The sequence below is a fragment of the Dermacentor silvarum genome, chromosome 9, assembly GCF_013339745.2.
Source record: "Dermacentor silvarum isolate Dsil-2018 chromosome 9, BIME_Dsil_1.4, whole genome shotgun sequence".
Classification (NCBI taxonomy): Eukaryota; Metazoa; Arthropoda; class Arachnida; order Ixodida; family Ixodidae; genus Dermacentor; species Dermacentor silvarum.
In genome coordinates, this window is record NC_051162.1 from 76,237,706 (window position 1) to 76,253,017 (window position 15,312).

The 15,312-nt window shown below is 44.8% G+C and overlaps 1 protein-coding gene across 1 annotated transcript in view; it reads left to right on the plus strand.

The window, feature by feature from the left end:
• Positions 1 to 15,312, plus strand: part of LOC125940127 (neprilysin-like) — a 195,526-nt gene that overhangs the window by 138,172 nt on the left and 42,042 nt on the right. The window contains exons 15-17 of the mRNA XM_049655840.1: positions 1,935 to 1,986; positions 4,427 to 4,494; positions 14,076 to 14,224. Of these exons, the coding sequence (XP_049511797.1) occupies positions 1,935 to 1,986; positions 4,427 to 4,494; positions 14,076 to 14,224 (269 nt within the window). The remainder of the gene's footprint in view (positions 1 to 1,934; positions 1,987 to 4,426; positions 4,495 to 14,075; positions 14,225 to 15,312) is intronic.

Sequence of the window (15,312 nt, forward strand, 5' to 3'; positions counted from 1 at the left end):
TTTTTCTAAAAGTATCAGAGGTTCAATTTAACACGCAAAATACCACGCAACCAAATGCTAAAATGAGCCGAATATACATCTTATATATCGTCATTAAAGTATCCCTGCGTAGTCCAGAGCTACGGTGACTGAGCCGGTGGAGTACAGCTACGGCACGTTCTGCCTTTGTTGCGATATGTTCAATGTGATTGCGCCAGACGTGCTTGCCATCGTATATGACACCAAGTATTTCACCGAGTCAGCTTGTGGAATGGTTTCCTGTTGATATTGGAGGGATATAGGCACTGGTGCAGTTAACGGGAAAACTAGTACAGCACTTTTACTAACATAAATGACATGCATAGCTCATCCAGCCACGTCTCAAGCATTCCTATGTAATTCTGCAATGACTGATGTAGTGAGTGTACATTATTTGCTGATGTAAAAAATGCGATATCATCCGCATAAACATAAATGTTTACTTCCCTAGACAAAGGAATTGTTCTTAGCAACATGTTAAACGAAATGTGAAAAAGAACGGGATCCTGTGCTACACCTCTTGTTTGCTTGTATTTAGACGTTGAAATGCAGCGTTGATAACAATAAAATTATCTATCTCTCATAAATTCATATATCCAAGCCGTTATATACTCCGGTAACTTAGTAGACTTAAGTTTATTGAATAGAATAAGATATTCTACAGTGTCGCATGCTTTTTGCTACAGCCAGCATCACCACAGCTGCATACTCTCGTTTGCCACGAGCTAGTTTAATTCGGATCTCTATATCTACATGGCGGCACCATATGGAGTGCACAGGACGAAATTCAATCTCACACAGACTGAGAAGTGTACCGTCTTGCATAAAATTTTCTATGCACCCATGGACAACCTTTTCTAATAATTTTACGACATCGGAAGTAAGAGAAATTGGCCTTATGTTGTCCAGATTAAGTCCAGCTGCTTTTTCTTCAACGGTGGAATAACTTTACCTACGCTCCAATCTCTTGGAATCCAGGAATTTTTTATAGAAAAATTTACTGTATTTAGTAGGTCTTGAGGCACATTATCAAACAAAACATTTAGCATGCCTATTGTAATTCCATCTGGAGACACTATATGTTCCACCTTTTTAACTGATCCCTCACACTCCATATGAGTCACAGGACATGTGCCACTAGGTATGTGCTGCACTGCTGCTATTAAGTAAACCTTTTTGACGCCAACTATGGTCACAGGGTATGTTCCACTACGTACGTGCCACGTCTTAATTGAAAAAAAAAGATCCTTTTAAAGTTTTCCATTACTTGGCGGAATCAAACTAGCGTCATATAAATTCGGATACGGTCCATGCGCAAACTTTGCGGTTTTGTCGCAAAGTTTGTCGTGTCCAGAGGGAAGCGTTCGAAAATACCTCAGCTGTATTACATGAGTCATACCGGGTGCGGTCCGGCGGTGGCACTACCCGTATCACGACATTGCTTTAATGCTGATCGCATTTATGTCGTCAGTCATTAAAAGATGCTTTTTAATGTTTTTTTCAAGTATGCATACGAAAAGGATATAGTGTACTTCATAAGGCAGAAATTCTCCTGCCGCAGGATATTATTTCAGAGCCGGAGGAATTACTCGCTTCGTTCGAAATTATTGTTATCGGTTGAATATACGGATATTGTTTTTTTTGTTCTTTATATAGCTGCCGACAGCGATTCGGCACTGCAGGTGCCGACGGGCTTGTCAAGCTCCTGGTGCATCTTTTTCAGCCCGCCCCTCTACCAGTGAAAATGAGAAATAAAGCCAATCAAATCGTTATGAAAAATAATTCAGAGATGTGGAATGGTAACACAAGTGGCAAGTAAAGGAAGGCAATTGTGCGATTGACGACAGTGACGCTTGTTTGCCTGTTATTTGAAGTTAACACTAGTACATAATTGTTCATTCTCACAATCTCTCTAGAAATGCCTGCTGGAGCCCTTCAAAGCCCAATATATACAGAACATTCCTCAGCGTAAGTAAAAAAAAATTGTACTTTTAAAATGTATCCTTACTGATACGATCTCGACCGGGTTAGGTAGGTCGTCACCGCAAGCATCAGCAGATAGCTTCGAAGGCGGGCATAGTGATGATGAAAAATAGCAAAGACTGCATTCACTACATTGGCATATGGTTGTGACTCTATCCGAGTCACGAGTGGTTCTGCCTAACACGGGGGCCAGGATGGCCTTAAATAACCCATCGTGGTCTTGTGGTAGCCGATGTCTCCCTGGGGAGCTTGTGAAAGTGTCAGGGCCTTTGTCAGGTTTACAAGTCGACGACCTCTTTTCCTTCAGTACTTTTCCTTTGGGTGCTCGCCTTTGCGTCTGCTCAGAGCGTAGACGGGTGACGCTTTCTCGGAGATGAAGGCGATTATCTTGACACAGGAAAGCGCGCGGGCATATTTCCCACGCTTGAGGGATCCGAGTTTCCAGGAAGATGATAACAGCCTCTCGTCACGGGAAAAGGCGCGGGCAGTTTTCCTACAGTTGAGCGGTTGAATTCTAAGCCAATCATGACATTACATAAGGCTTCACTTCTTTTCGGCTGATCCTCACTTTTAGTATAATAATTTGGTTGCAATATTAGCACCAATAGGTTTTCCTTACGGCACCCGAACTATGCTCATACTACGCACGCCGTGGGTTTTTACATAGTTGTACAATTATTGGCAATATTGGCACAGCTTGCAGCACACTTTGTCAAAGTTTAGTATTGCCCCTCTTTCGTAGCGTTAGCGTTTTGGTAACCTTCATGTAATGTCAGTGCGCAAAACTAGAAATATTGCTGCAGGTTTAAGCGGCACTAATGCTCAGCGTTAGGATAGATTGGGGCATAAGGGTACGTGCAAGACAGACAGTGGTGGAATTCATTTATACTATATATAGGCCGATGCCAGCAAACTCTACAAATGTTGGTCTGTAGTTGCTGCACGAAGATGTATGATTTATCGATGTCATCTTAAGTCGCAGCTTGATCGTTGCAGCATAGAACTATAAGCATGAGATGATGTGTCAATGCAGAGGCAGTAGACAATAACTTCTTTCGAAAAAGTGGCACATTAGAGGACATTACCATGCGTAATAAGCGTGATCACGTCCGGTGACATGCGTGGGCCGACGCGTCGAGCAAGTTGTCGGCCTACCGTAGAACACCTGCATCGAGAGAACTCGGCAGCTGTTCTCGGCAGAGCATTTGTTCTATATTGACGGAAAAAAAATTATTGATAAAAGTCCTGCGAGGTTGCCGGCACGGGCTCAGGCCACCCGGGCATTATGTGCAGTGAGGCATAGCCTTTCCACCGCTGCTTCGGCGCGCTGTCTTGCCCATAGTTGGTCGTGTAGATCTGAGCTATAGTCAGAGCGCTTAGCCACGGCTCCTCGAGAAAGTCCCGTTCTTCGAGTATGTTGTCCATGTTGTCCTCTCTGTATATTGGTCTGATCTCCGTGCATTTTCTTAAGACGTGTGCCATGTCTGCGTGTTCGTGCTTGCAGAGCTTGCAGCTCGCTTCTGGGTATTGTGTGGAATTTACTCTGTTTCAGTGTACTGGGTTTCTGAAGGTTCTGGTGTGCAACCTTCTCCAATCTGCTTAGTTTTTTTTTTGTGCGGTTGTGGGTTTGCTTCTCTTTGTTTCTTATAGTGTGTCAGTATGTCGTGGTGCGTGACTAGTCTGTCTCTGTCGTCCTGTATCGCTACTTCGTCGTCGTCACCTCCTCCGTCTTCCCCATCACTTCCGCCGCACTCCTAATCGCCTCCGCGGGGAGTGCGGGGTGTCGGGCCGTCACTATCCGAGCCGCGGTGGATTAGTTCTCGCGCGGTTCGGTGGGCCTTCTCGTTGAGGTGGGGAGGGGTGCTTTGGTCTTGTGTGGTTACTTCCCCCATGTGTGCCGGGATCCATTTGAGGTACTTTGGTGTGATTTTACCGTTCTTGAAGTCTACTGCTCTGCGCTTCAGGATTTTGGTCGCCTCCATGGAGACCCAGCCTTTTGTGAAGATCTTAATGGCCATCTCGGAGTCGCTGATTATTATTCTGTTTTGTTTCCGACCGTTTATTACGGCCAATGCGATTGCCTTTTCTTCCACTGCCTCCGACGATGTGGTCCTGACGGAGCCCGCCGTCAGGGTCCTTCCTTTCATGTCTATGACCGCCATTGCGAAGACACCATCGCCGACACCACCATTGTCAATGAGGATAAGGCTGGAACCAAAAAGTTGCTGCTCAGATAAAATGTGGCAGAGACAAAATAGAGTTGTGAACCTCAAGAGTCATAGAAACTGTGACCTAGTTCAATAAAGGATCAGTAAACTGCAATTTCATTTTATTATGCGTGCATGGCATAATGGGGCCAAATCCCTTTGTTTTGCTGTTTCTCGCTTAATGTCTCTGATATTATGTCTGTGTCTTTTATTTTTAGTCCTCATACCTTTGGATCGATGGGGAGTCTGGCAGCTGAAGTGATGGCCCGAGGCTTCACGGTTGAAGGTCAGTTGACGTTACTTCTATTCTTATCGGTTCATTCTGAACTGATACAAATAAGTAATATTCAGGTACTTTAAAATTTGTGTTTCCGTATCCCATTGTCTACCAGGGGAGTATGTAATACATATACCTATGCACATAAATTCCTGACTAGTTATAAATATTCTTTTAACTGATTTGCAACAAGCTAACTTGCTAGAAGCTTCAGTCCATTCTGCAACTCAACCACAGAAGAGCTGTTTTTCTATTGGGCTTGAACCTACATTATTGGCATGAAACTATTCTTGCTTTGCTAGCTACATCTCCATATGTACGGGTAAAAAGTTTGCTCGCCTGAGTACATACTATAGTGTCAAAAAGGACAGTGTCAGTCCGTATGACGCAAAAAAAAACACAGCCGACGTACATGATTGTGCAACTGATTCGGTGAATAAATTATTATTATGTGTCTACGCCGTATCTTTTTCATGTTTCATATTCACTTAATTTCTATCTTAACACAACGTATTTCACTCGCAATTACGATTATACACATCAGGTCTCCTTGGCCATCCCGCAATTTAGGAGGCACTTTTTGTTTTCTTCAGAAGTTCCACAGCCACTCGTCGGACTTTGCGGACTACGTGCCGTGTTGGCGTAGTGATTTTGGCGTGGCGCTGCTATGTTCGCGGGCGCGGAATCAAATACCTGCCGTAGCGGCTACACTTTGATGGGGGCGAAATGCTAAGGTGCCCGTGCACCATGCATTGGGTGCCCGTTAAAGAAACCAAGGTGTTCAAAATTAATTCAGAGTCTCCGCTACGGCATGCCTCATGTACAGTCAATTAAAAAACGTTTGCCGAAGACAGGACCTCAGAAAACGTCCAATTCCCGAGAAGCCTCACAACGCAGCCTACCTGTATATGTGAACAGCATTGTGATGTTCGGTTTTGCTGATTACTATCCCAGGCTGCTCGCAAATTGGACGTTTACTGAGACACCGTGGTCCATAAACTTTCTTGGTGGACGGTACATATCGTGGTTTTAGCATGTAACGCCCTAGAATTATTTTGTCTTGGGCGATTTCTTTCGCCTAGGGCCCCCAAGCGCTACCCGACGTATTGCGGCTCCTGTTGGGCAAGATGTAAATCACGCATTTGGGCAAGATGTCGAGTCGGATACGTCGGAGATGGGCGAATCGGAGCCATCTAATATCACCGAATACTTGCCCTCTGTAAAATTAGGAGCGTTGAAGGTGGGCCGCAGCAGCACGGCGATTAGGCGTTGACGCAGCATGCTCACAATTGTGTGGCAAGAGAGCGCATTTTTCTTTGGCGAAGGTGCAAACTCAACACGCCCTCTTCAATGCACGCGAACTGTACAGGCCAGGATACTACCAGCCAGCCAAACTAGAGCGAATGTACTGTGGTCTAGCGGCTTCAGCGTGAGATAGGGCATGTTCCACTGTGTAGGCCACGTCAAAGCGCACCAAACCCATCTGGTCCCGCTGACTGCGTCAGGCACTAGACTTAATGAGCGTCCACTTTTCGCCGGCGTAGCAGAACTGTTCCGTGCGTCCGTCCTACGATCACACGCACCTAGATACCGCGACGCACTAGGGCTCCGGCCGGGCCGGTCACAGGGTCGCTTGGATCCGTGGGGCCGCCACGCCACTTTCACCTTCACATACATTCAACGATGATAGTGCGCATGCGCATTCAGACGCTCTTTTCCGACCAAGGTCTCCTACCCAGCGAAATTCTAGGGTGCCGCTATGCCCACACCCTCCCTCCCATCGTGCGCTGCAGCGAGTGCGCAGCGAAGCACCCTATCGGATGGATGGATGGACGCGATGAGCGTCCCCTTTGAAACTGAGCAGTGGGTTGCGTCACCAAACTCATGTTATTGTTTTGCCTAATGTCCTACCTAACTTTGAAAAAGGAACCCAAAAATCCCTGCATCAGATTTTCTAAACCACTATTGGGAACTTTGTTTTTGTAGGCCTCCGTTGTTTCTGATCTCCTTTCTTTACGGCCACCATACTTCCAATGGCCTCTTACTAATCTCCTTTGCGGACATGTATACTCTACCCTTGCTACCGCTGAACCCTAGGGCTTCAACGAGGCCAGCGGTGCATAATCCGACTGCTGGGCAGATATCTACGAATTTCTTTTTGTACCTCGCTTAATAAGTGCGCGTTATAAGGCATCTTGATCTCGCTTCCAAACGTAAAGAGCTTCCCTGTGCGGTAACATAATTTTTTCTCATTTAGTTTTTTTCTTCTTAGATAGTTACTCATAGCAGGTTTATTTCCTATTTCCGCCACCCTTAAGATTGTATTAGCCTCTGTGACTTTGCGTCTGATGTTCTTTGTTGCCATGTTACTGACTATAACGGTCGCATATTTCCTGGTAAGCTTCCTAGTTCTTTTCCGCCACTGTGAATCAGTGTTCTGTCTGTACAAATGTATGAACACTCTCGCAACGCATTTACTTTCACACATATTTCTGAGTTGCTCTTTACAACCAGTTTTTTTCTCAGCTTTGCTCACTTCAAAACTGACGAGCCCATATCTCCTTGCACAGCTGCATTTGTAGTCTTCTCGTGAGCTCCCAATGCGAGGTGTACCAAAGACATTTGGTGGCTATCTAGCCCTGATTGTACCGATTGATCTCGGGCATCCCACACATAGTGGAGGGCGGGGCAGTTATGTTTGATGGCACTTCGCAGCAGAATGGAAGAGGGTGACAACGTCCCACAAGCTGTCTACACACATGTTGATTATATTCTTAGTTGGTAACTATTGTATAATATCCTCGGAACGACGAGGTATCGTTGAATGTCATGTTCATACGACTTATACAATTCACCTAACCAGTTCTTTCTTCCTAGAAGTTGTTACGAGATACTCAGACCGTATACATGCCGAATCCATCTGAAGTCAGCTAAGACCTTGTCTTGGATATTTGATGTCATAGTTCACACTATCAAGCAGACTTCTGATGCTTTCCGCGACAAACTTTGAGAAAAAGGTGCACATGCAGCTTTACCTTATCGCTTCCTGCCCATCCTATTTCTGCGTCTTCTTGTAATTTGCCTTAATCACATTATTTTCAAGATAACTTTTCTTGTTTGCGTAAAGTCTACCTGTTTAGCAGCAGACAATTATAGGCTAGCAGTTTCTTTTTCAGTCAATATTACCAAAAGCAATTTTGCAATAACACCCGCGAATATCGAAATACAGCGCGCTGAGTAGTTGGCCCTCGTTCTGTATTTATTACAAACGGCGCATACTAACACTGTGTAGCAGTGCAGCTTTCAATAAACTGTTTTAGAGAGCTTCGCCCAGTTTTTTTCACCAGGCTGCGTACTGGAGCTTCAGTGCAAAATCGAAAGTGATAAGATGCACATCAATCACGCGGAGGATTTATATAAATACATTGTTAAATCGTAATTCTACTGTATACACACGATCAGAGTAAACAGGAATAAAAATGTTTGTGGGATACCACCTGAACTTTATTATCGGCCTAGACTTCACAGGAACCCTTATCATCATGCTTAGTTTCAACGTATTGTCAATCAGAGCCTGCTGAAATGGCGGATCTTAAAAGCAGAGAGAGCATCTCGAAGACCTCTGACAATTCAAACTTCTTTAGCGACAAAAGCATTCAAAAAATTTACCGGCGATTACAATGCTCTCTAATGCGAATTTTGAGCCCAGCTGTTTAATCGTTTTGAATTCGCGAGATATTGTGGCAAAGAATTTGATTCTGAACGACAGCGTCCTCTCGGCGGCGGCGCTGAGCCTCTGGTCGGGCAGCTCATTCACACTAGGCCGAGACGACACCGAATATGGCCTGCGGAATGTTGGCGCCAGCAGTTTACAGGACGGAAAATGCTGTGGACAACAGTTTAAAGGAATGAAAACGCTGTCGCCAACAGTCGGCGGACCAAAATCACCCCTTCCCCCCCCCCCCCCCGGGTCATGTCGGCCTAGCCCTTTCAGCCCTGAATTTTTTTAACGTGCATAAAATTTTTTCTTCGTTTTGTATTGATTTAATACGGCCTAAGAAGCACAAAATATTTATTTTATTCGGAGTACCACATCAGCATAAGATATGGCGTCATGTCCTATATATAGGACACCAGGGCTCAGTGGTTGTAAAGAGCAATATGAAGTATTTCGAAGTTGCATATTATTCTCGGCTGTATCACTCATTTAAATGTATAAAACTTGCATGATGGTCCTTTGACAGTGGTTCTTTTGCATCAGAGGCGTCAAAAATATTCTTCACGCTGGTTATACACGGCTCATCATTGCACTTCAATGGCCTCTATCTTTGATAGTCGCTTTGTCAGATGTGTTTTCGTCATAGACAGTCAATTATTCCACTGTACAGAAATTACTGCTCGCCAAGCCTGCAAAAGCAAACTATATCCCACTTTTCATCGTCATCGTCTGCTACCTCCAACACGCAGACGTCCTTCATCATTGCACTTGAAAGGCCTCCATCTACTTGATAGTCGCTTTATCGGATGTATTTTCGTCATAGATGGCCAAAGCTTCATCTATTGTGCAGAAATTACTGCTCCCCAAGCCTGCAAAAGCAAACTGTGTGTAGCGCCCACGGACGCCGCAACGCGGCGACGCTAAGGTCTGCGCTCTCGGCCGGCGCCTTGGTTCCGGCTGCAAAAGACGACGAAAATAAAGTTAGGCGGCGCGTGCTCGATGCGTAAGGATGGCACGCGCTAGTCTGTTCTAAAAGCATGCTGCGCTGGTCCTCTTGTTCGGGCGCTCCGCTGCGACCCCTCGGTTCCGGACATGTGTATCCTGGTTTTCATCGTCATCTACCTCCAACACGCCCACTTCCTTCATTATTGCACTCGAATGGCCTCCGTTTACTTGGTAGTCACTTTGTCAGATGTATTTTCGCCATATATGGCAAATTCTTCGTCTACTGTGCAGCAATACTGCTCCCCTAGCCTGCAAAATCAAACTGTATATCCTGATTTTCATCGTCATCGTCTTCTACCTCCAACACGCACACTTCCTATAGTGCAGCAAACATATTTGGGTCCTTGATACACATACTTATTACTATAGGAGTCCCCTTTCCACTGAATGCAGAAGTTCAGGCTGACTTACCGCCTTGGGAATAATAACACAAGAAATCGGAAGCTGTTACAAGCAACAGCGTCCTCACTGTAGATTCAGCTTATTCCGGGCCCTTGACAACCATTGAGCCCTGGTGTCCTATATTTAGGACACGCAGATCATGGCGTGCTGCGGGCTATGCGCAAATAATAGGCAAAAGTTCCCGATATAAATACACTCCTAACCATATCAGAAACAACACACAAAAGTATGATTGCTACCCAGACAATAGGTATTGAGCAAAATATTATCAAAAGACGCGGAAACTGCTGCAGTCTTGTTTCTTGCCTTCCGCCATTTTGATTTCACCGCTAGGGCTTTCTGAGAAAGACAAGGATGAAGAAACTGTCGTTATGCTGGCGGAGGTGTATGGAGAATAGCTTAAATTCTTTTTTGAGTTTGCTAACCATTTGCGTAACGATTAAGAACAATTTCTTTTCGTGTCCTTTATATAGGACGCCAGGGCCTAAAGGGCTAGTGTAACGAAGCCTTTAGCAGCAGCGGCAGACGAAGCACTTCCACTGGTTGTGTCACTCATTGTTCAGAAAGAACTGGCTGACGCGACTTTGTATTATGATTATATTATCGCGTTGTAATGACAGTGAAGAACGACACAATGTCTAAACCCAGGTACAAATTTACCTCTTAATTGGGCGAAGTTGTGCCCAGCAAAACAAGTAACACTCAAGAAGAACGAGAGCGGCGAGCAAAGTCCGCGATCGTCGAAAATCTGATCTGCGGGTCAAGCTCGTGGGCTTTTATACGTGCCTCGTCGAAGGTTCGACTGTAATCACCGTTGCCCGTGTGGCTTCCAGAAAGTTCAACACAATTGCCGTCGCGCATACATACAATCATATTCCAAAAACTTTTAGTGACAAACAGCCAACGGATGGAACTATCGATAACATTCGAAAAACTTTTGATTCATGTAGGCGCGTCGTGCGTCGAGGTATAACGTTTAACATTTGTTAGCCGGTTAAAAGCACTTCCTGAAGCAAGATAAAGAAGTGAACAGACGACGTGCGGTACTCTGCCGGCATGTCATAGCGATAGTCGTAGAACATGTCTTGCGCTGCACTACGCTTTTATTCTCACGCTTTCGCCATAGCCTCCTCCTCGCGCTTCTCCTCGACTTTCACTCCCCGCTGCGCTCCGCGTGGCTCTTTCATCTTTCGTTGTTGTGCTCGTCCGCTAGGCTACGACGACGCTCGCCGCTGGAACGGGCGCCTTAGAGCTGCGCTCTAAAAAACGTATCCATCGGACGTTAATGTCATGAATAAAAAAGACAGCGTAATTGAACGACGGAACGTCTGTAAAAAAACGAAAATATTGTAGATTCGAATCAACAGCCGTCCAACGAAACATTGCGATACTATTTCCACTCCGACTGAATTCCGGCATAGGAGCCTCATGTTATCAAAGGGCTGAGCCGCAATAAAGCCACGCTACCATACAAAACTCAGGCAGGACCGGTTCCTACCTCAACGTAGGCTTTCAAGAGCAGGCACACTAATTCTCCATTTCCCTCAAACTACAATGAAGTGGGCGACCAGGAGCAGGACTTCTGACAATGACTTTATTGCACAGGCGAAGCAATTATTTGACCAACTAGTAAAAAGATTTACACAATTAATTTTGTGGGTCAGATAAGAGTCTTCCCGGAAGAGCCGTGCGTATAAAGCCGAAAAGGAGGTTTCGCATCCGCTTTGCCTCTTTTAATTTTTACAGGACTATTACCAAATGAAGAAAGAGTAGCGTGATGTGCGCTTTGAAGGATGACGATCAGACAGCGATATTACCGGCACTGACTTCCAGGCAAGCACAACCTGCAGAAGTAGCAAGAAAACTGCAAGTTGTATAGGTTTATGCTTAGCAAAAAGAGCGCAACAACGACGCGGACAGATAAATTAGGGCAGGTTCACACACGCTCGAGCGAAGTGTATTATGCTAGACTGACAGAAAGTTGACCTAGATCATAGATATTCATGTTATAAAAAGGCGTGCAGGCACGAAGACAATAAGAGGGAAACAGCGGGAATCAGCGCGAATGCTTCCTGGGTCTGTTCGAACGCGTCCGAACGACTGCTGGGTTTGTTTATTTCGTGTTAACCCCACAACACCGCGACAAGTCGCAGTTATCGGTCATGTCGTCACGTTTAATCAAATATAAAACAATTACAGGAACACGTCACGGACACTGACATAAGTGCAGTGAACTTGCACCAAATGTAAACATGCACTGCATGTTTACATTTCAGTGCATATGTAAGCAAATGTAAACAGCAATGAGCCCTCCTGGGTGCCCCCAAATAAATTGATAAAAAAAGAAATATGAACTACAAAAAATGAGGCGTTATCGGCCTGCGCGTATTTTCTTTCAAGAACACTGCTATCCGAATAGACAAACGGGAAATGCAAAAAACAAAAGTGATCTTCAGTGTCATATGCATTCATCAACGGAGCATTTCAAGTACCTTTACTCCCAACTGCAAACGAAACATACCTTAAATTTATGACCTCAAATTAAATCATTCTTTAGAGTAGGCGACTAGTATATTAAAAACAATTGTATCAAGCATTTAATACTCAGCAGCACATGTACTCTTTGCATACTGGAACCAGTGTGGCAGAAACGCAATCAGAGTAGTTTCCTCTACGCGCTAGCGAACTCCTGCGAGAATCAGTGTGTGTACAGCACATACCAGTGCGCTCCAGTGTCGAAGCGGTCAAATAAGCGCCTCGCCTAGTGCAACCAGTTCTTCTTCAGTGTTGTCTCTTCCCATTCCCCCGGTGTAGGGTAGCCAACCAGACGTTATCCTGGTTAACCTCCCTGCCTTCTGACTTTCTCTTATTTCCTCCTCCCTCTTCAGTGATGTCATCCTTCTACTAGTGACTCCCAGCGAGCGCCAGCGTCCTCAAAGCTATCCCGCTTCAAAAAAGGCGCTGATTTCACACTGGAAGGCACTGGAAGAAGCTGGTCCTTGTAATAGGGTTAGGTACCTATCAGGAACGTCATGCAGCAAAGGAGACGACGAGGCTCTTTATTCGTCAATAATTTTTCACCGCCGCGTGTAGAGAAACCTCGTGTCATTTGGAACCAAGAGCGTATGAAGTGGCGGACGCAGACAATGGTTGGCGTCTTAAACTGTGAAATTCATTTTCATGAAATTTTGCGCGGTATTGAACAACAATGATAGTACAACAGGTGTTATGCTGCTGGTCCCGTAGTTCTTGCACGCACAATTTTTATAATTTGCACATAGGAGGTGATTTACTGATCGTTGTGTGCTAATACGATAGTAACAGCTGTTCACCAAAAACGTACTTGACACGACATTCCCAAACAAACGTAGAAGGTACATAGACAGATTAATTATAATCCTTAGCTAAAAATTGTATCACAGTGACCTTCCCTTTTACATCATTATGCTAGGTGTCATCATTAATTGCTCAACCTCTCAATATCGTCAATGTTCAAGCGCTGCTTATGAAAAAATAGCGCAGTGTAACCACACATGCCAAGCATTGATTGCGGTAGCAAATTATAAGACACATATACGAAGTAAGGCTAATCGTTTTAACGGCTGGGTAAACTGCTGTAAACGTTCGCTTTCTCACTAAATTAACAAGCACGTTGTCACGCGTGCAAAGGCAAAAGCGAAAGCATATCACTCAATGAGCGCGGACACGCGGTGTCCGAGCGCTGTCGTGATGAAGAGCAGCAGCTGCGGTGACCAAAGTTCCCTTCATGATGCCCCTCACTTAAGCGCGAACTAGGCGCGCGACAATACAGTGCACACGAAGCCATCAGCTATATCCGGCGAGCTAGACTTCGAATCCTGCGCAAGTGGCCTTCTAGATAGGAAGCGCTTGGCTCAGCGCCGCAACTGTAGTAGAAGAGGAGATGCGCACTAACCTGGCCTCTCCCACCATCCTCATATCACGCGCACATGTCCCCGCTTCCCCTCTTATGCGCGTGAGAAGACGGTGCGCACCCTCCTCGCCTTCTTGCGAGCGCGAAGAGACACCGTCCCATCAACCCGCGATTCTTCTCGGCTCACCCTCGCTAGCTTTCGCTCTCAGCTTCAGCATACGGCGCGCGGCCGTGAAGTTATTGCGCTGAGACTTTATATGGAATATTGTGGCGACGGCGAACATGGGCCTGGAGTCTCCATATAAGGGCTATCACAATAAAAGCAAATCCCAGGATCTCGCCACAGAGTGATACCGTGGATGAATATTTTACCAAAGCGTGTATTTTCTAAGACCTAGAACGTCACTTCCGGAATGTGTAACAGATTTTTTTCGCATAGATATATCAAACAGGGCGATTATATTTCAAAGGCTTTAGATGCAGATTCAACTATGGTGACCTAATCATATTCAGAAAGTTCTGTATTCACAATGCATACTGATATGGCTGCTTAATTTTTTTTCTGTTCGGCAGGTCACGTATGGACGCAACGCCATGGAAAATACGAGTGGAAGTCAGACGATAAACGAAAATTCAAGAAGGAACTGCAGTGTTTAAAAACTTCGAAAAGCCAAGGAAGTCAAGGACGACGCCAGGATAAAGATCGACAGGATGCCTTTGAAGTAAGGTGTACTTATGAACCTTTTTTTTACAGCGTAAACTGCTTATTTCATGTCTGAAGTGATGTCTGAAGTGATGTGGACATTCACCGATTATGAAAGTTCTGAGGGACGTTACAGATGATGTGTGAAATTAAAAGTTTTCTCATTTCAATACAACTCATCAGAGAAAGGTGTGTAGTGCCGGTAATGAATGTGACAGTAGGTTATCCTCGTAGCAAATAAATTAGTCGTTCTTCTAGACACTACACCTGTATTTTAAAAAGAAGCACCACCGTAAAAATAGAGCACTTACTAAAAACGCCCTTGCACTTGCAATGGAAGACGATATTCTGTGTACATCAGGACACTGTTTTTGCGATCAGGAAAATCGCCCAAGAAATTAATTTTCCACCAGATATTTACTAAAACAAGCTCGACCTAAATTCGAAGGCAGATAAATGGCGATGCAAAGCAAGATTGCCCTATAAGGTAAAGTTTTCATAGGAGTGGTGCTGCGAGAGGGCCAAATAGCGCATAATAATGTGAATTAGAGACATACAAAACCTATAATTGCATGCAGTCCATATATGCAGTCCATAATTTAAAAACGTATAAGGTTTTCGTATCGTCGAACACCAAACATAACAGCACCCACATAAAAACCAGCCTGGCACCGCACAAAAACAGTGGCTGTGTCAGAAGAACTGAAACGGATGCTCGCTGAATAATAGAACATTCATAAATTATTTGATACCTCGACGTGCTAGAAACTTGAAGCTGAATGAAAGGCATAGACGTCTTCCATAAATTGGAGGACTAAGATTGTTCAAGCAAGACACTGAGTGAACACCTACCTGCAACATAATCATGTGCACCTCCTCTAAATAAAAACTTTGGCTTCGACGATATCTAAACTGCGCTATAGAACTGTTCAGTCATTGATTTTAGCTAATGGAGACGCAATTATTATAAGTTCTATAAGCATTACACTACCGTCCTTGCTAGAGCTTGCTTCACAGTTGCTACAGAGTAAGCTGAAAACACCTTGCACAGTTATTTCATTTAACAACCCTTTCAAGGCACTACGTGCTCGGGCATCGGTATTTAAA